The 21,018-nt window shown below is 40.8% G+C and overlaps 1 protein-coding gene across 4 annotated transcripts in view; it reads left to right on the top strand.

The window, feature by feature from the left end:
- Nucleotides 1–21,018, top strand: part of LOC120420475 (AF4/FMR2 family member lilli) — a 114,775-nt gene that overhangs the window by 16,275 nt on the left and 77,482 nt on the right. For all 4 annotated transcript variants that reach the window (XM_039583531.2, XM_039583516.2, XM_052708974.1 and 1 more), the window contains one exon: nucleotides 559–1,495. In XM_039583531.2, the coding sequence (XP_039439465.1) occupies nucleotides 1,266–1,495 (230 nt within the window). In that variant the 5' untranslated portion in view covers nucleotides 559–1,265. The remainder of the gene's footprint in view (nucleotides 1–558; nucleotides 1,496–21,018) is intronic.

Below are 21,018 nucleotides of genomic sequence, written 5' to 3'. Positions count from 1 at the left end.
AAGGTATTTGAAAGACCTTTCCAATGAGCTTGAAACATCGAAGATCTAATAACCCTATCAAAAGTTATAAGCACTTAAGTGTTTTTTATACTCTTTTTTGAGGACGGATCTCAGATATGTTGATGAAAACGTTGTCCGGATCTATCAAGCGACCCTTCGGTGGATGGGTAATCAAAATACCCTATCAAAAGTATCGAAGAAAGCATCAACCACCTTTGGGAGGATTAAGTAACGTTTTTTAAACTGCATTTTTTCTATTTGTTTTCGACGATACGATTGTCGGTGTGCCTTCCAAGGTCCTATGCTATGGGATACTATATTTCAATAGCTTTTTACTCTTGAACCCTAGCAAGTAAAACCGACCAATTTAGTACGTATCATATATCTATAAACAGTACTTAACCAATAGAACGCCCCAACTGCCATTCACATCTCGTTATTAAACCGAATAACGCCACAGATTACCACTCTTATAACTTTTCAATTGCATACTTAATCAGCTTTTCAACCTCCCCCCAACAACCTCACTAAATATTCATTTTTTCCGTTCTCTTGCAGAGTTCCTGACTGGTGCCTGTGCAGCTTTCCTCGGTGCCCCTAAAACAAACATCTCAAAATGCAACAAGATGCACTTGTTGGTGGGCACGTCGATATTACAGAAGCAGCATCCAGCAGGCTACCAGCAGCAGCCGTGGTAGCCTCCGTCACATCCTACAACCGGGATCTACGTGGGTGGTGGTGGTTGTGGTGCCAACAGTAGCAACCCCGTTCCCCACTCCTCCCCAAGGGGAGCTTTTTTTGGGTTTAAAATATTGCGAAAAGACTCACATTGAAGTGAGGCAAAAAGAGGAAGCAAACCAAAACTACTTCCATTCTACGGTGTCACTGCGAGGAAGAGAGGGCGGTTGCGGTAGTAGTAGTAGTGCCTGTGATAGTGTTTGTGTGTGTTTGTGTGTTTCGTCTGTGTTGAGGGTGCAGTAAGGTGCATCCCGCGCGAGGGGCCAGAAATTGAAATAAAAAAAAGTTAATCCCCGTGTGTAGTTGGGAGAAACAAGAAGAAGAAGCAAAAAAGGCAGAGAAAAATTGCTGGAACAGGAAAAATACAGTTCCTCAACTCTTGTTAAGCTGCAAAATAAACAATCAAACTAGCGAGAGCAGAAGGAAGAGCTCTCCGTCATTGCGGCCGTCGTGTGCTCGCAGTGGAGTATGATAATCAAGAACGGAAAGACTCGCTTTCCGTTGTAATATGTAGTGCAAGATGAGCAATGAAAAGTAGCAAGAACCTGTACTCGTTCAGCTCGGTAGCAGGTACTTTGGGAGCAGCAGCAGCAGCAGGAACAGGACCATCATCATCATCATCATTCTCGTCGTCGTCGTCGTCAGGATCGTCGATTGGTGGATCGGCAACGTCGTCGTCGTCTCTGTCCTCTACGTCGCTGCAGTCGACGAGAGGCGGAGGTCGTGGTTTGGATATGAAAAAATCGCAGAAACCAAGGTAGGTTGGGTGAAAAGGGGGAGGGGAAGGGGTATTATGTGCTGTATGAAGGATATTGATTAAGGGTAGCAAACGGATGAAATGGATGAGATTGGTTTTGAGTTTTATCGATGAACTTTTTGTTTTATGCGTGTTATTCAAGCGTAGAAGATGACTTTGCAACACTTGTGCGATTATTTTTTAGGCGAAAATGAGAATTATATTCATTAGAGGAGACTTTGAGTCGTTATGCGTTAGGTTTTAAAATACATTATATAAATCTTAGCAAACTCACCATCAGGATTACATATCCCTCTCAGAATAAAGAAGCTTAGCAAATGTCTATAGTGATTTGTCACCAAAACCAAGAATTCAATTTTCTCGCCACTGGCTTGAAACTTGACCGGACTAGTTTCATTTCAATCGGTACAGGGTCCCTTAGGCAAGGGTCCTGATTTTCTATTCGATGGCCAGAAATCACTCGTCGCCGATCAAATCGTTCAAATTGTTGGGCCGCTGATTTGGTTGATCGCGATCATTCAAACGTTCAAATTCTTCGTAAATTGATCATTTCCGGGAATTCCCGGGATTTCCCGTAATAAAATATTTCCCGTTTCCCGGGAATTTGCAAGTTTCCCTGGAATTCCTGAAATTCTAGCGGAAGTATAATTTTTCTTAACTTTTTGGAACCTTTTTATTGAAAATGCTCTGAAAAAAAATATATATGGGGAAACTCAACATAATTTTGTTCAATTCAATTTTTGTTCAGTTCATATAGAATTGATCACATGATCAGAAAATATGATATTAAGATTTATTTCTGATAATATTAATTTCTGAGGCATCTGGAAAAAGATCTAGCTTAATAAGAATGAATTACAGTCCAGACTCGATTATCCGAAGCCTAAATTATCCGAAGTTTCGATTATCCGAAGGTTTGTATGGAACTTCGGATAATCGAATCACGACCTAAATTTTAAAAAAATCGTTTTTTTCCTGGTTCGATTATCCGAGGCCTTCGGATAATCCAGTCTGGGCTGTAATACAAGCTTTTTAAAGAATAATTGGTGTTATTTCATTAACACTGGAACGCCCAACGCATGTCCAACGTACACGGACGCCCAAGCCTCCCAAAAAAGGTGGAACGGTAACTTCAACTCGCTGGTTCTCGTGCATTATTCAACCAATCGGGACGATTCTTGTTTCCAGTGATTTGTAAGAATGTCTAGATGATCCTAAAATTTTGCACAACTTGATTTGAACAAATCTTTAATTGCTGCGACCGAAAACATCGTTCCACCTTTTTTTAAAATGACTGCCTCCGCGGAATTTTTGGCGATTTTTTTTTACACGCGAAAAAAAAGTTGGAACGATGTTTTTGATCGCATAAATTACAGATTTGATCAAATTAAGTTCTGCAAAGTTCTAGGATCATCTAGATATCCTATCAAATCACTGGAAAGAAGAATCATCTTGATTGGTTGAGTTATGCCCGAGAACCAGCGAGTTGAAGTTACCGTTCCAACTTTTTCGGAGCCTTGGGCGTTAGAATGTTAAAAAAAGATGCAAAATTGAGATTTTTAAAGTTTTTGTTTATCATGGTGAGATGAGATGAAAATTTAATTGGTATCATTTAATATTTCAAATAGGTTTGTGCAAGAAGAATTCCTTCAATTCGTTTAGTACCTAGTATTTCAGATATTACAATTTGAAGTAAAATAATTATGGAACACCGGAAGATCGATTGTGGAATGCTGTTAATTTATCGTATAATTTAAATCATGTTTTTGTTCTATGAAAAAACTTTCAATTGAAGTCAACTATAAACCTGATACCATGTGGCATAAAGAAAACCATTCAAAAAATTATTGAAAAACATCATTGTATAGTTAAAACATGCAAACAAAAAAAAATTCAAGATATTTGAAAACATTTAGTTGTTTAAAGTAAAACAAACAAAGAAGATGGATTGTTATGTAAATAAGTAAATCTTTCCCTGTTCCTGAGGGGAACACCCATGAAGAGTATCGGGGCCGGCATTTACAAAGCGGATTCAGTGACAGTTTATTTATCAACTTAATGTTAACATGTTACGGTTAATGTTTACATTCCATAGGTTGTCTTCCTAAGGTGTCTTGATAAGGTCCAGTTTGTGACGATACACTACCTTCCCTTTACTAAGCAATCGAATCCAGAAGGGAATAGATCACCAGTTGTGTTGGTCCGAGCCGGGATTTGAACCCCGATCTACCGCTTACGAGGCGGAAGCGTTACCACTAGGCTACGTGGCTCGGTGGATTGTTATGGAACGACTTAAAAGTTTTACATTCTTGTTGAAGAGCTGAAACCAGTATGCCTTGTTTTATAAAAGTTATTTGTCATGAAAAAGATGATTCCGGCATGTTTTTTTTCATTTCATCTTTGTTTTTTTTTTTTACCTGAGATTATTTTTTTATTTATTTCTACGATTTGAGCCTATAATATTTGAAAAATTATAAAATTACTTGAAGTTGTATGATTTTTTACATGCGTTCAAGTTTTTAATTGATCTTCACACATATTTTAATGACTAAAGTCGTTTTCCTACAAAATTTAGTTGCAAAATATTGATCAGAGCCAAAATCAGAACAATTTTTATAAATTTAAAATGACTGAAATACATGAGGTCACAGCGGGGTTCGATCCCCCGTCCTTGGGATAGGCAAGCGAAAATACTATCGCCTAGGGTCTATTCACCTTCCCAAAAACCGTCCAACTCCAAGCGAAACTTATTTGAGGATACAATGGAGAATTTCCCTTATCCTCTTAAAAATTAAAGCATCAACAATTTCTGGGATGGTGTGATGATTCTGTGAACACCCAAATAAATTGCAAACATTTCGACAAATCCATCAAATTTCAAAGAACAAATCACACATTTACGTTCATCAATCAGTCCATCGACACTGTGCTGCTCTCCAGCCTGGAGGGGGCGATTTTCCAGCCGATTCCGCCCCACGCTCATTTTCTCCCCATTTTCCGCCTCATCTCACACTGCTCACTGTGCGGCAACACTGGCAGTAGCAATATCTTTAGCCGAGAGACCACCTCGATATAGATAAAATTTTACACAGAGTACATCATCATCATCGCCGCCACCACCATCAAACCAAGAGCGACCGAGAGTCTTCTTCTTTGCGGGGCAAGGGCGCTCAACCCTCACACTCACACACACGAGTCTTCTTCACTCCGTGTGTCTTTGTTGTATCGCTGCGGGCGAAGCACCGTTCGACGATGATGTCGTCAGATGTTTTTGTCTGTCTCTTTAGTGTTGTTGCTGGTGCTGTTGCGGGAAAAAATGGCAACAGAAAAGCAAAAACAACAACAGAAACAGAAACAAAAAAATGAAAGTGAGCATCGCCGCGGTCTTCGCTAAACATGTGTGAGTGAGTGTGCATTTCACACTTGGTGTAAGTGATCGCTATCGCGCGGAGGATGCCTTTCTTTTCACGCGCCTCTTCTCAAGTGTTCGAGAGGAGGTTTGCTGAATGCAATTCATACTCAGCAGAAGCAGCGCAGAGAGTCTGTGAGTATCGAGAAATTAAAAGTGAGAGTGTGTGCGTGCAACATGGAGTTAAACTTTTCGAAGTGCCGTGGAAAACTTCACAGCAACTTCACAGAAAGTTTAACTCCATGTTGCAGATTTGACAGCTCGATAGTGAATGAACGCGAGTCGTCGTGCACCAGTAGAAGCAGCTGCTGCACTTGGGGTGGGACAGCTGTTCGGCGGGCACGCATTCGGAGACAGATCTTACCATGCGCTGTCATTGTGAGTTCCATTTTGAGTGTAACATTAAAAAAATGTGACAGTTTGATGGAACAAGTTTTCAGAGATTGTAACGATCAGCTTTGTGAGAATGTAGATTTGTTTCACAAACAGAAGGTTTGAAGATCAAATCCCGGTCGGTACACTTGAAATATGGAAATAGAAATTTGAACTTTGAAAATCTACAAAAGCGAAAATGAACAACAACAGATACGAACTCACACTTTTGGATTGGTGGACTGGGACGCTAAGCAGTAGACCATCACATCAGACATCTGCTTATATTAAAATCGTGCATACTCCTGAATTACCTGAGGAGATTTAAATATCTAAATACAGATCTACGTTCAGGCGGGGCCAGCCAATGACCAACGTCCTTGGAATCGGTCGTCAGATTCTCTGTCATTCTAAAATGGGTCGTTGGAAGCTTCGCAAGGACTATCTCCACCGAATACCCGAGACTGAGGTAACTGTATCTGATACAACTATACTTTCCCATAATTTCGTTGCCGGTCAGCGGGTATTGGAAACAGTGTTGTCTGCTTATATTATTGTTCTTTTTCATAGATTTTGAAGACGATATGTCAACAAAATGTCATTGACCTTACTTTCGATGTTTTCAATAATTCATGAATTTAAAAAAATGCCAGCAAAATCTGTCGGAATTCAATCAAAATCCCACCACCTCAACCTCATGTTTCACCTTCCCTTATCCACTCCCGTTGTATTGCCAATTTGATACATTGCGTTCCACACGTTTAAACAAGATTAACTGCCCCTCAGTGACATCCCAATCCACAGCGAGGGGGAGATATAAAGAAATCGCAATCTTCATCCAGATTCAATCACCACACACCGAGAAAAGTGCTGATTCGTCGTCGTCTTTTACTTCTTCTTCGCCGCGCGTTATCAGCATCGGCCAATAATCGAAACCCAGGTAACGGGCCAGAAACCGGTCAGAGAAAGGCCGAATATCTCAATGACGTCTTGGGTTGGCAATTGTCTGCAGGCGGTCGTCGTCGTAAGTGGAACGGATTAGTCGGTGGTTCTGCCGCTACCGCCAACCCGGAACGGAATGTTGTGGTTGTGCTCGTGACTTTCATCGTTGGATGGTCAAAGTTGCGGAGGTGTTACTAATTGGAATCAGGTCGTTTCCTGCCAGAAGGGGGGAAAAAGCGGTTGTTGTTTGCCGATTCTTCCTAATCTGGACAGTTTTGGGTGGATACAAAAGAAACACGGAACAAAGGATCCGAAATCTGTCCAAAGTGGGCTCCATATAAGAAAACGGAAAAGAGTCCATGACACTGTTCTATACATCGTTATTCAATATCAGAGGCCGAACGACGACACGTCAATTTCGCATGCTAATTTATTCATTGCTGAACACACTGTATTAATTCTATAAAGGAGCGGAAGGGGGCGGACACGCTTCGCAGCGGACCATCCTGCACTTTGCCCCATATCCGGTCGCACCAACCCCCCTCCCGACTCGGCTGGGATAACTCGAAGAGGAAGTTGTTCTTCCTTCTTCTTGTCTATACCACCGAGCTTCTCCCTAATATACATGGTGCTCAACTTATGGGCTGCCGCACGATAAGAAACGATAAAGATAAAGATATATAAACTTCCTGGCGGCCAAAAGGACACATCCTGTCAGTGTCCACCAACCCCCACCCTGTGCCAAACCCTCCCAATCGATTAGTAGCCCACTGCGGGGAAGCCGTCCAAAAAGTGGTCCAAGGAAAAAGTCAACCTATTTATGTGTGTGTGCTGTCTTGTCTCTCTGTTTCGTCGAGTTTTCCTTTATTCCCGTGTCAAAATCCTTCCGTTTCCATGGTTTAAGGGGGATCGAGGACAATGGAGCCGCGGTGAGGCGGACAACAATTGAAAAAGTTTTCCCGGGTGACGTTTGGTGGAGGAGAGCTTTGCGGTTTCGAAGGTCAACTTGTGTTTGTCATGGCGTGTGAAACGGTCAGTAGTCATCCAAAACGGACAAACTGCTGGCTTTTGTGGTCGTAAAACTTCGATACAATATTGCCGACTGCGTCGTTCAAGTCATTACGGTGCAGTAATCCGGCAGGGAATACCTCCAAGATTCGCTCCCCTTCTCCGACAAACTGTTTGTATTAATTAAATTTCCTACCCTCAATCGAAAACGTACCGATATCCCCACTCTGTCTCGAAAAGAGATCCGACCTCCAAACTTTGCGAAAAGCTCATTTGAATACAACGTTTGGTTTAGTCCGCCTCGTCTGATACACTCCCTCGGTAGAGATTCGCAGGACGAGTCCGGACCGAAAAGGGAGATATCCCTTCTCGGAATGCTGTGTGTGGCGGAGTGCCGCAGCTAGCAAAAGAGAGTGGTAGAAGTATTTCGCTTGATTCAGCACAAATGGATTAACCCGCCATCGAACCGTAGCGTTCTTGGAAGTTCAAGATGGTGCAGAAAGAAGGTGCTTACTTGCAAGTATTGCCTATCCATGGGGGTGACATCGTAGGAGATTCTAGCCACCTTCAGCTGTACCATCTTGGTAGTAGACCACGCAAGAAAGAGGGTTGCTCCTTGTGGAAATCCTTAGTGGAAAACAAGTCAACTGTGAGGAAAATTGAATTTTAAATATTGCTGTCAGTGCCGGTCCTCCGGACCTCCCGGCATTCCGACGAGCCGGAAAAGGGATGATACTCAGACTTTGTGCTTTGGCTTTGTTCTTTGGGACGGTCGAGATAAACGTCGATTCCGGGCCATTTTCCAACGGTTAATTTTCATATTCAACGGAATTCGTATCTAATCAATTTTATTATCGTCGCTCCACTTGTTTCGCATTGGCGTGGTGCGGGCCTTTCTAGGGTTATTTTTATTGTGCCTAGAAAGAGGGATGAGTGGAACACGGTGGAATAATTTTTGCTAAACTCGGTATTTTTGCGCTTCGCTGCGAGCTGGAGTGGCTGTTTATAGATGTTGAGGAAAGAAAAGAGTGCGGATCAAAGACGTATTTATAAGGGTTGTTAGAGAGAGAGTTAAAAGCAAATAGAATAATGATTATGTTGGGGCAAATTACCCTGAATTGGATCTAGTGCCAATTTTAGGACCAAGTGGTGAATAACATCTCCGGCTATTAAAACTGTAATTTCTTATAACATTTTGCTTAAATGGAATTTTTGCTCAATTATAGTCTAAAATAGGAACAACCGGCCTACGTCAATTTCATTAGAAAGTGTAATTATTCCACAGTCCAACTGTAAACAAGCAACTTTCTACTAGTTCTAAATATTGCTATGTTCGAGTTTTTCTGGCGAAAAGATATGGGAAATTACAATATTGTAGTCTTTTTCATCATATTTGAAGGAAATAACTTACGATGATTCCCTAAATCCATTGCACAACTTGCACAAATCATCACTTAACCATTCTCTCACCGCGTCGAAGCACGTATCAAGGCTCCACGAGCCGAGTCCAAAAATGGGCCGCGCAACCTCACGTAGGTCACGGGCTCGCACAGGTTGCGCTTGAACGATTCCTCTATCGGCCTAGCACATCGGGCTGCAAACTGTTTACAACCAGCTAGGGTTTGTGGTGTTTGTGGGCCCGGCCTAAAACACATACCCTTGCAAGAGTGCCAACAGGCAGACAGAGCAAAGCAGTGAAATCTCGTATTTTACGTCATTGAAGCGGACAAGAAAACAACAACAATAACACACCAAGGTGGGCATACTTGGTGGACTCGTGGTAATCGCGTTATTCACGAAAACGGGCACCTTATCCTCGCGCTTTGTTGGAATCCACCTAGAAGTGCGAGGTTTATGTAGCAAGACCAATACCAACAGGTATTAAAGTTATTCTGATCCGCTTCTTATTGTTTATAAGAAAGACAAAAGGTGAACACACGAATACATAAATTTTCGTTGCAGAAAGAAAACCAAAGAAGAACGGAAAGCATACGTTTATTTGGTATAATTTGAACACCACCAAGCTAAGCTTTTGCGAAATTTTTCTATTCCTTACCCGTGGAATAGATCTTCGGTCAATGCATTCGTCGGTCATCACCGTAACGTGGTATGAGTTGCATGAGGCTTGTGTGCTATTATGACTTATTTGCCCTGCTCTCACTCTCGGCTGAGGATCGACTGTACCGTTGTTTTGATGAATTGTTCGATTGTGTAAGGTCTCAGGTAGACAGGCGTTCAGTCAGAACTTTAGAGAATAGATGGGTGCAGCTTTTAAGGAACCGTGGACTCTACTGGTATTCTATTCAGATCTGCGGAAAAGTTGTATGACTTAAAATTCCTTAATCTGGTATTCCCTACTCAACAGAACAACACTTTCGCAATGGCAACAATGCATTGCGACATCAAGCGCGATTGGACCTTGATCGCTAGCAAACCCCCCATAACCAACTAAACAGCGGTGATCTCCGATGGGTTTGCTCTGTAACTTTCAATTGCTGCGCAGCTCAGCTGCGGACTAACTATACTGCTATTCCAACCAGTGTACATAAATTGCAGTACATATCACTCTCTCTCTCTCCCGATACTTGCCTTTTATTTTGCTTGTTGCCCCCTCATCTATTACAGCAGAGAGAGAGGGTCACTCGAACTGGCCATGATTTCTCTATGATTGAGTGTTGTTGTTTTTCTGGTTGTACGACCCGACTGCTGTTCAGCGGCTTGCGTTGAATTGTGTTTGACTCTCGACCAAAGAAAACAACAATATTTGCATTTTTTCTTCGTCAGTTGCTCCCTTTCTGGGTTTTTTGAGACGCGACCCGTGTGATTCAGCAGCAACAGTCGTCAGGTCGTGTGTCGGGTTCCACTGTTCGTATGGGGTAAGCTGACTCCTTCGCGTTCTTTGAAATTGTTGCGGTGTTTTGTTGTTGTTGTTTACCACAGCTGAGCTTCTGTTGCGTGCTGTCACATATTCGAGTGACGACGACGACTTTCGGTTGTTTTGTGTTGGTAAGATACACTGACTAGCAGCAGCAACAACAACACACATTGATATTTTTCGCGAAATTACTACTACAGCAGGCGCAGGCTTGAGGTTGCGGGTGTGGATTTCTCTTTTTTTTTTGTTGCGGTAGCGGTTGGTCACTAGAAGGGAGGAGGAATCGTGACGACCGTGTTTGCGTGGACATTCCGTGACTGTCGTCTGGCTGGTCTGTGTAACCTAGATACCCTAATATAATGCGGATTTGTTTTTTGTTCGCTGGTTTGCGAGAACTCAGCTGACATGGTTTAAATGTCTGGCCTAATTTTTTGCTCCATTCAAAAGCAGACCATATACTTAATTGCTTATTGAAGATAACTTTGAAAAGTTGCGTAGAATTATAATCATGTTTTGTCACATTTTTTTTTGTTTTCATGTCATGTTACTATTATGTAAAAAGCCAGCATTGAGTACAAAACCATTTGCAAGCCGCAAATTAAATTTTCATACAAACGTTGCCAAAGTTGGGTATCTATACTCAAGAAAAAACTTGTTTCATGTACATTTTGAACTGACCTAAATTCTCCAAGTAAAAGTTGAAATTGCGCAATTACTTCTTTATTTACTAAGAATGTCCAAGTGTGCAGCAAATCCGACAGAACTTTTTCACTTTTTAGTTGCTTTTTAAACACAATTCGAAGTAACACTATCCGCAGCGGATCATCATTCTGGAATAGCTAAGCCTGTGATTATCGCTGAGTTTAGCCGTCCATTGTCCTCCACCTGGATAGTTTAAATTGCTGCAAAAGAAAAAAAAACTTGCTGTTAACCTTTTCCCGCCTGCTCTTCTCAAACTGTCGGTCCATGGACTCGCAATCCCTAGGTCGTCAGTTCGAATCCCGAGGTGATTTTATAGCTATGAGTGCAATCATACAGACCTTTGGACGGCTTTGGCCGAGTATAGATCTTGCCACACAAAAATAGGCCAAGTCCTGTGGATTGTATTGTTTCGATTATATTTGTCCAAATAATCAATAAACTCATGTACCTTTCTAAGCACTCGTCAAACCACCATCCACTGCTGTACTTTTCCGCACAGTTAGTACTGTCACCATCGTTGTCACGGTCAATGGTAGAAAATTTAGCATTGTTATGAAAACTGAATTGATCCTTAGCAGATCCCGAGTAACCTCCAATTGTGAGTCTGTATTTGTCAGCTTCACGTGCCACTCCAAAGTGAGAATATCGCGCATATTCGTAGAATCCTGTTCGGTTCTTCATTTCAACCGCTAGCTCACATGCTCCATCTTTTGTGATTTGATGAACGGCTTCCAGGCCAAGCCAGAAATCCAACTGTTCCGAATCCATTGCGGTATTCGGTCCAGCTTCGGTTGAAGTTGAGTTTTTGGTCCACACGTTGCTGAACCACGAGCCAGCCTCCGTCCAGGGAATCCGTCTCACAGTATACCTTGAGCTTAGAGCTCTGCATTAGAAACAAGCCGGATGTTGAGGGTTCTTTGCAAGATTTTATTGTTTGTATGGATTGATTGAATAGAATCATCCTAAAAAATCATAATCCATTATTAATTTGTATAATAATATAGCATGAATCGGCTCCCCTCCCACTAACATTTACACAAAAGATCCTCTGTAATTACTCTTAGCTTTAAGTAAAATGTAATTACAAAAGCCGACTCGGTCCTAACCAGGTCCCAGCACCGAAAAGGACCTAATAAAAATAATTTTATGAAAAAACAGCATGAATCAAAAGTACCTAGTATTAGTAATTTGAATCTGCATCAATCCAACTTTGGAAATATAAATCAGTAAAGACTCGATTACCCGAAGCCTCTGAAGGTTTCTTGGGAACTATTAATAATCAAATTATGTACAAAACATTCTATTCTCTTACTTTTAACATCAACTTCGAGTTCTACGACCCAATTCAAGTCAAATTCGAGTGGAAGATTGTCTGTTACATTGCTGTTTTGGTATTTCAAAAAAACTCAAAAGCAGATTTTATTTGGACATTAAACAAAATTTCAGAATATTTTTAGGGCTTCGGAAAATCTAGTCTGGACTGTATGAATGTAAAGATTTCAACCACCCAACATAAAGTAGAATTATGTAACATTGTTTAAATTTGATTGAAATATTTCTAAAACTTTTTTCTCTTTCTCTTTTTATTCGCAGGTGAGACGTCAGTTCCGTCTACCGTATTAGTAAGTTTGTGCCTGTGTAGTATCAAATTCCGCACGTTCCAATCGTAACAGTTTTGTTCACTTTTATTGCGACATAATTTCCCACCGTGTGCCGGTAGTGCCTAGGTATGAACCCAGCATGAAATCGCTCCAAATATCTCACCTGTGCTTTTCCCTGTAATCAGTAATACATACAGAGTAGCAGCTTTACGCTGGCTGTCCCAGTTCGGACTGCACGTGTCTTTCGATTCGTCCCGAAACTAGAATTCTCCCTCCCCCCACTAACGGTTCAAGTGTACACACACGGGCATAAGCGTTTCGTTTGATTATAATTTCATTAAATTTTACTGTTTGAACCAATTGAATCAAGCTTTTGGGGGTGGCGGGGAGGGATGTGTAGGACGAGGAGGAGCTGGAGCAGGTCATTTGGCACGATTTCGTGTCATGGCTCGTACGTACTATGTACATTTGTATTAAGCAGTAGCGGCAGCGATTGGCGGGGAGGGGGAATGATTCTGGGTAAGACCTTGGACCACCATTAGAGAGTGGTGTTTTGTGCGATGATGATGGTACGATGTCTGCTAGTCATCATCTCTGGTGTGTACTGGTGTGCTATATTTCATTTAGCTCGTAGAATTCGTACGACAATTTGAATGGATCTCTGTGGAATAACTCCATTGAATAGGGCAATTATTTCATTTTTTACTGTTTTTTTTTTTTGAGGAACGTCCCATTGAATAACTACCGACATTCCGCCGAATCGATGTAACCTTATGCTCGCTTACAAACCGCCAATTTGTAGTCTCGAATTGAGTTTGTGTTGGATCGCATTCTGTTATTCCGCACGATTACAAATTGGATTACACGCTTCCACATGGTTGCATGCATATTTCGTAAACGGACGACCGGCGGCTGAGTGCCAGATTTTCACCAGCCCCAGCTGAGCAGTTCTCTGGAATATGGGAATCTCTGCCGCAAACGTAATTCAAAAACGATTTTCGACTCTTCATTAATAAAGAATGTTTAAGAAAATGCTAAATTTTGAACTTGAATAAATTTTGTTTGACACAACAATAACCAGCTTATTTCCCAGAGAAATTCCTCTAGCATGGCATAGCATCAAGCCCTAGCACGAAAACCGCATAGGGTTCGAGAAATGGTTGTGCCTCCTTCTGCCGCCGCCATCGCCGCTTGTGTCGCGTGGTCGTCCGCGAAATTCAAAAATACAACATTCATGCCAAATTTCTTGTGGGGGCGTGTGCTGGTTTGCTCGGTACACGCACGCAAGCACACACACACACAGCTTTCTCGCCGCCCGGCAGAGGGTAATATTTTAATTAATTAGTGTCAGCTTATTCGTTGAGTTGAGCGTCGAGTCAAGTTGCTTCATCATCTGACAACTATGCTGCTCGGGCGAGTGGTGCAGTTAGTGAGATAGTTTGACAGAGTGAAGTTTCCGGCCCGTGGGTGAATATTCCACTGCAACAACATTCCAGTACTATGTAATCTGGATGGCAGATCAAGTATTAATTAATGTAGCAGTTTATTTCTCGTAAAACTCCTAAAATTCTGAAATAGAATTGTGTTTTGCTTTGCAAATTAAAAATTTGTGTTTTTTTTATTTCTGTTCCCATATTTCGAAATTTGTTGTGATTATAAACATTGTCGAATACATATAGAAAATAAAAAAAAAATGTTACCTTTAAAAAAGAAATTAGGATATTAAAATATATACTACTCGGGGTGATTAGCAATACGTCGTGACAGAAATCATGACTTCTTTAATTCTTCTTTAAAACAAATTAATGTTTTTTTTTAAAAAAAAAAAGGTCCTATAAGTTATTGTGTTTCATATGTGTAGGACCTTTTAAACAAAAAACCCCTTCTGTATATTTTTACTTTTTTTTAATTTTTGTTTTCTAGTTTTTTTTGTATTTTAGCTTTGTCGTACTATAGTATTTTTTCAGCGTTGTGGTTATTTTTTTGTAATTATTTCTGTTTTTTGCTTTTGTGCTTTTGCTTTTTTCATTCAATTTTGAATTTTAATTTAAATAATAAAAAATTCTTAGTCGAAATAGTCGGAAAACTAGCTGGACTAAGCATAAGCATAAGCATAAGCATAGGTGCCCACCCGCAGTTGCTACTCCGTTATTGACCAGGACCTCCAGAAGTTACATCCACAAGCCGTGGAAGATAAGTGGGAGCTATCTTTCCTCGCTTCGCAACTTCTCAAAGGCCCCTATCATGCTGATCAATACCGGCGCCGGCCACGACCAGTGGTAGGGTCACGGGGAAGTGGATGGGAATGTTAGTCCGATACTTGAGTGATAGAGACCGCCCAATCGACTGCATCTCCGACAAAGTATCACATGAATTTTGAGGGGGTTAGTAGATAGGTATGAGGTCAGGATTCACGAGTGGCAGTGATGTGACCATGAGCATTTTGTTTATCGGTTGAAAATTTTAAATCTTAGGCAGCCGGCTGCGGAAAGATAGATAATTGATTATTTAAAAAGTTTTTTTTTTATCGAACGCGTGCCAGCCGAGCAGTAATGCTGTGGGCTGGACTTATCAGTATATTTTTACTGTTTTTACAATTTAGATAACGCGAGCAAATTTCAAAAATAGTAAATAAATGACGCTTTACTCTTCATAAAATCGATCGATGCGAGTTGGAATAAATTTTTACGATCATTTACGATGAAAATTATCGCGAAAAGAACAGGACTGCGCGTCCCCTGAAGCACTGCACTTATGATGTCCAATAAGTTATAATAACCAATCACCCCATGCACACAAATAGCGACATAAAAGAAATGAAAATGAGCATGCAAAAACAAGACAGCGCGTCCCCGTGGTCAGCGCACTAATGATGCCATTATTTAATTATAACAACCACTCACCCAAGCACACAAACAGCGACATAAAAGAAATGAAAATGAGCATGCAAAAACAAGACAGCGCGTCTGCGTGGTCAGCGCACTAATGATGCCATTATTTAATTATAACAACCACTCACCCAAGCACACAAACAGCGACATAAAAGAAATGAAAATGAGCATGCAAAAACAAGACAGCGCGTCCCCGTGGTCAGCGCACTAATGATGCCATTATTTAATTATAATAACCACTCACCTAAGCACACAAACAGCGACATAAAAGAAATGAAAATGAGCATGCAAAAACAAGACAGCGCGTCCGCGTGGTCAGCGCACTAATCAGTCGGAAAACTAGCTGGACTAATCAGACAAACTTGCAAACACACATCTCAAAACACCCCAACTTATTTTTGCCTTCCTCACCTTACTGAGGAAAGGCTATAAAATCACTCGGAAAATGAACTTCTTAATTCGACCTTGTAGACCCACCTTCACGTATACCTATCGACTCAGAATCATGTTCTGAGCAAATGTCTGTGTGGATGTGTGTAGGTGGGTGGACAAAAAAATTGTCACTCAATTATCTCCGGACTGAATGAACGGATATTGACCTATTAGTCTCATTCGATCCGTCTTGGGGTCCCATAGGTCTCTATTTAAAATCAGCAAGTTTAGTTAAGTACTTCAAAAGTTATGCTAAAAACGCGATTTTGGCGTATGTCCGGAAGATTGTAAAAAGGGTGGTTTTTGCAAGAAACCCTATCATGTTATACATTTTCAGAAAGGTATTAAAAAGACCTTTCCAATGAGCCCAAACATTGAAGATCTGACAACCCTATAAAAAGTTATTAGCACTTAAGTGTTATTTATACGCTTTTTGGAGGCCGGATCTCAGATATTTCAGTAAAAATGATGTCCGGGTCCATCATGTGACCTGTGGTTAGTTAGACAATCGAAAGACCTTTCAAATGAGCCTAATACATCGAGGATCTGACAACCCTTTCAAAAGTTATTGGTACTTAAGTGTTATTTATACACTTTTTGGAGGCCGGATCTCAGATATTTCAGTAAAAATGATGTCCGGGTCCATCATGCGACCCAACCTTAGTTAGATAATCAAAAGACCTTTCAAATGAGCCTAAAACATCAAGGATCTGACAACCCTATCAAAAGTTATTGGCACTTAAGTGTTATTTATACACTTTTTGGAGGCCGGATCCTAGATATGTTAGTAAAAATGATGTCCGGGTCCATCATGCGACCTGTCGTTAGTTAGACAATCGAAAGACCTTTCAAATGAGCCTAATACATCGAGGATCTGACAACCCTTTCAAAATTTATTGGCACTTAAGTGTTATTTATACACTTTTTGGAGGCCGGATCTCAGATATTTCAGTAAAAATGATGTAAGGGTCCATCATGCGACCCAACCTTAGTTAGATAATCAAAAGACCTTTCAAATGAGCCTAAAACATCAAGGATCTGACAACCCTATCAAAAGTTATTAGCACTTAAGTGTTATTTATACACTTTTTAGAGGTCGGATTTCAGATATTGTGATAAAAATATTATCTGAATCTTCCATGCGAACTATCGTTGGATAGGTTTTTTTTTATCAGACCTTGCCGATGAGCCAGAAAAATTGAAGGTCTGCGAACCCTATCAAAAGAAATTAGTAATAAAGTTGATTTGTTAAACATGTTAAGGGAATGTTGCTATTTTTACTCAATGTATTGACTTTATGAATGTGAGGAAGGCACCAACCACCTAAAGGTGGATTAAGTAACGTTTTTTTATTTGACCTCATCATCGTGTTCCCCGGCCAATTTTACATAAGAATCACTTATCGACAGAAATGAATATGTTTCGTTCCAGCCATTCAGCAAAAACCCCAAAATCAATTTTTATATTGTGAGCCAGCTCCATTTGATTAAAAGATGATTTTGGTCAAGGTACATTTAATTTAAAAAAAAAACTTATACGTGAGGACAGCAGCCGTATTCCAAGAATCCAAGAGTGATAGAAGAAAAAAAAACACTGTTGTTCGGACGGTGTCGAAATCATCGTAGCTAAATTTGGGGAATTAGCCGCTTTGCAGCAGATCAAACTTTTTGATTTTCTTACATTTTTCAGTTTTATACTTTCCATAAATCCTTTTCCTACTCTTTGTGATCGTCCTTCACTAGAGTACAAAGTGTCAACAAATTTTATTCATTTTAATTCATATTTTTTACTGCACTTATTGTTCAGTGTTACTAACAAGATTAATTGCATTTTCCTGCTCACTCCGTCGGAATCCAATTCTGCCCTTTACTATGTGTCGTTATTGCTCTGTCCTGTGGGTTAGCACAGAAATTCACTTCATTAATTTTTTTGAGCAGATAAACATTCGCGATTAAACTCCAGATTCCTACAGTGTTATACAGTTAATTTCTGCCCAATTTGATAAAGATTATTTATGATGAAATATTATTTCAATAAATGACCAGGTAGCAGTTATTGATCAGCCCGCCTGTGTGCTTCTAGCAGATGCGGCAAATGAAGCTGATGTAGGTAGTCTCAAAAACACAAAACTTTATAATTCGATATTTCTGGAACGAAACATATTCATTTCTGTCGATAAGTGATTCTTATGTAAAATTGGCCGGGGAACACGATGGTGAGGTCAAATAAAAAAAAATAGTTGGGGTGTTTTGAGATACGGCCGCTTAAAGTTTTCAATTGCGCAACACAGGTAGAACAAATAAATTAATCAACATTTTGGTCACGGAAATGGATTCTACGTCCAATTTCCTTCAAAATTGAGTCTAAGACCGACCTTCTAAGATTTGTGGTTCCTGAGCTATCGCTGTTTGAAACTAGGAGGTTTGCTCAAAAATCGCCAAAAAGTCGATTTTTTGGGGAGGTACAAAAATTATTTTTGTATTCTTTTTGCACAATCGCCTTCAGACAAAACAAATAGCTGATACAATCGTTGTGTAACTTCTAGTAAATCTGAAACCTAGATCACACCATAAAACCAATATTGTTCACATGACAAAACCCCTCCCCCTCCAGCATCCAACGATCCAAACTTTACCCCTGAGTAAAACTCATCAAAGGGACACTCCTGTGAGAACCCCAAACAGCAAAACACACAGTAATTTGCTACATTCTCTTCTCCCACAGGACATCATCAGTAAATTATGCATTCGAATTTGTGTGCTAGAGTAACACTACTACAAAAGGTGAACCCCACCCTACACCGCCACCAACATTGTCCTCTGCTTTGTATTCGCTAAATTTTCCCCAGAAAAGACAAAAAAGGACCTCTCCTCGTTCCACATCCCCAGTTGCTCCATCACAAATTTAAGCAGGATTTGATCGCGTTGTGAAAGTTATCCTTGAGCGCAGCCCGGGAGGGGTGGTTAAATATTTAACCTCAAACCTGTTTGGAAGGCCAACAGTCGTTTTCCCCCTCCGGTTGCCTTCGCCTTAAACTTTTTCCCACAGCACAGTGGAAATTTTCGGGACGGTCGGTGCACGAGTGTGCTCCATCATCAATGGGAGAAGTCAGCTTCCGAACGAGCAGTGTGCCAAAGGTCTGTGTCTGGAATCATCCCCCCCCCCCCTCAAAAAACCACATTCCGGGACACGGGGTGTGATGGCGACAAAAACGGGCGTGAAACACCCCCACGATGGCGAGGGGGCTGACGAAGGGGGTTCTTAAGCCTTATCCACTTCAGGGCCGTCGTGGCTGGATTTGGTTTGGATTTTACTACCCGAGTTTTTTTTTTGAAACTGTTCACCATCAAATCGTTGCTGGAACACACTCTGGTGGAGAATGAGCTACGACGACGAGAGGAGGCGATTTTGATTGGATGGTTGTGTTGTGTTCCACACAGTTTGGTCGGACCAACCAAAAAAAAAAAAAAAAACGACACAGAACTAACTCAAAGTTGAACGCTCCCCGTAAGTACCGTTTTGTGCTCGAGTGGAAAGGTACGAAATTAAAATAAGCTATTCATACATTATGGACAACCACCAGCCAGCCGAGGTAGAACGCGCGGTGGTGGATTTGAAGAAGACCCACCACTGGCGAGAGCCAGCAACTCATCAGCTGCAGACGACCACGGACGGTCGTGACGGTGAAGCCAGTTATGGGTTTCATTCGGAAACTCTTCGGGGCACTTGGCGAGCACGGGGAAATGTGCAAGGGACAGGAATTAATTATATAACAGCTTGATGATGAGGGGAAGTTGGTGTGGCGGCGATGTTTTGCGAATTTTGCTCACACAAATAGTAGTACAAGCGGAATGCTAGTGACACACAAACTGCGACGCGTCGCTCCGAAAATGGAGTGCAGCTTGTCTGGCAATCAAAGTCACTAACGGAAACAATGAAACATTAAATAAATTAGTAGCTTGAATTGGGGGATTTGTGCGAGACGCTGGCGTTAACTTTAAAAGTTGATACGAGTTCTAGAAATTTGTAATCTACAATGAACTCTATTCCCAATTTGTTTAAACTAGATTTTTTCAGCACTCGTTATTTTTGTCATATTTGCAACACGAATATTTTTGTTATTTAGATACAGTATTCATTGAAACTATTTCTTTTAACTCAAGTTGTGCTAATCCTTTCCGTTTTACTTTTGATTACAACCATCAATCTGAATGTTTTTTTTTTGTAAAAAAGAGTATATATATATAAACAAGCAAAACATTGAAAGTGACTGTAAAGATCATTTTAATAAATCAAAAAGGCAAAAGATAAAACATAAAACATAAAAGTTAAGAAATGTTTTTCGTAGAACAAAAGTTGCTCAAAATAATCTCTTAAACTTTTCATGATATATTCATAGTTTTGTTCAAACAATAATGATTCTAGTTGCACATATCTGGAGTTTTTTTAAAGGTCCAATAAACAAAATTTGGTTCTTGGGTTATTTGAATGCCTCTTACTGAAAGTGGTTTCAAAAACACTCAAAAGCAAAAGTTGAGGAGTAGTCAGGAGGAACACTCAAAAGCAAAAGTTGAGGAGGATCAGTAAAACAATATACAATAACAAAAAAAAAAAAAAAAAGTTTATAAGTTAGTTTTAAGGTATCCCTTTTCCATTTTTTACATGTAGGACCTTCTACATTTGAAATCACTGAATAGCGAAAGCTACAATATTTCATGAATAAATGAAAGTTGCTTGTATTTAAAATTGAGGTGAAAAGTCATCGATTGTGATTGGACACTCAATAATATTTCAACTGAATGAATGTACCTGGAAGAGAAAATCAAAATAAATATAAATTAAAAAAAAAAACAATAAAAAATAACTCCTTAAATTCCATACTTGGAGATCATGTAACTGACGAGAGTTACTTGGTCCAAGCGGGTCTTGCAGGTCTTGAACCTGCCGATGTACTCGGAGAAAATCCCCCACAGCTCAGCCGAACTGTAGAGTACCTCCCCGGCTTCCTTCTCCGTGGCTCCACCGTCTCGGGGGCCACCTTGGCTGCTTCCTGCGGATCGAGGGCGATCCTTCAATTTTCCGTCCGGAACTGCGCCCGGCAGCGGAGGGAACTCCGCCGGCGTGAATGCCGGAACTGCTGGATTCTGCTTCTCCGCCTTCCTTGCCGGCGGTTTTGGCTGGGCTTCCTGGACTTCGTACTCGTCCGTCTTGTGGGGACCCCCACAGGTGTTGCACCTCCCCTTGAGGTGACAGTTCCTGGTTCCATGAGACCATGACCAAGCTGTAAGCAG

The sequence above is a fragment of the Culex pipiens genome, chromosome 2, assembly GCF_016801865.2.
Source record: "Culex pipiens pallens isolate TS chromosome 2, TS_CPP_V2, whole genome shotgun sequence".
NCBI classification, from domain to species: Eukaryota; Metazoa; Arthropoda; class Insecta; order Diptera; family Culicidae; genus Culex; species Culex pipiens.
Note: the sequence above shows the minus strand (reverse complement) of the source record. Positions and strands in the feature narration are given on the sequence as shown.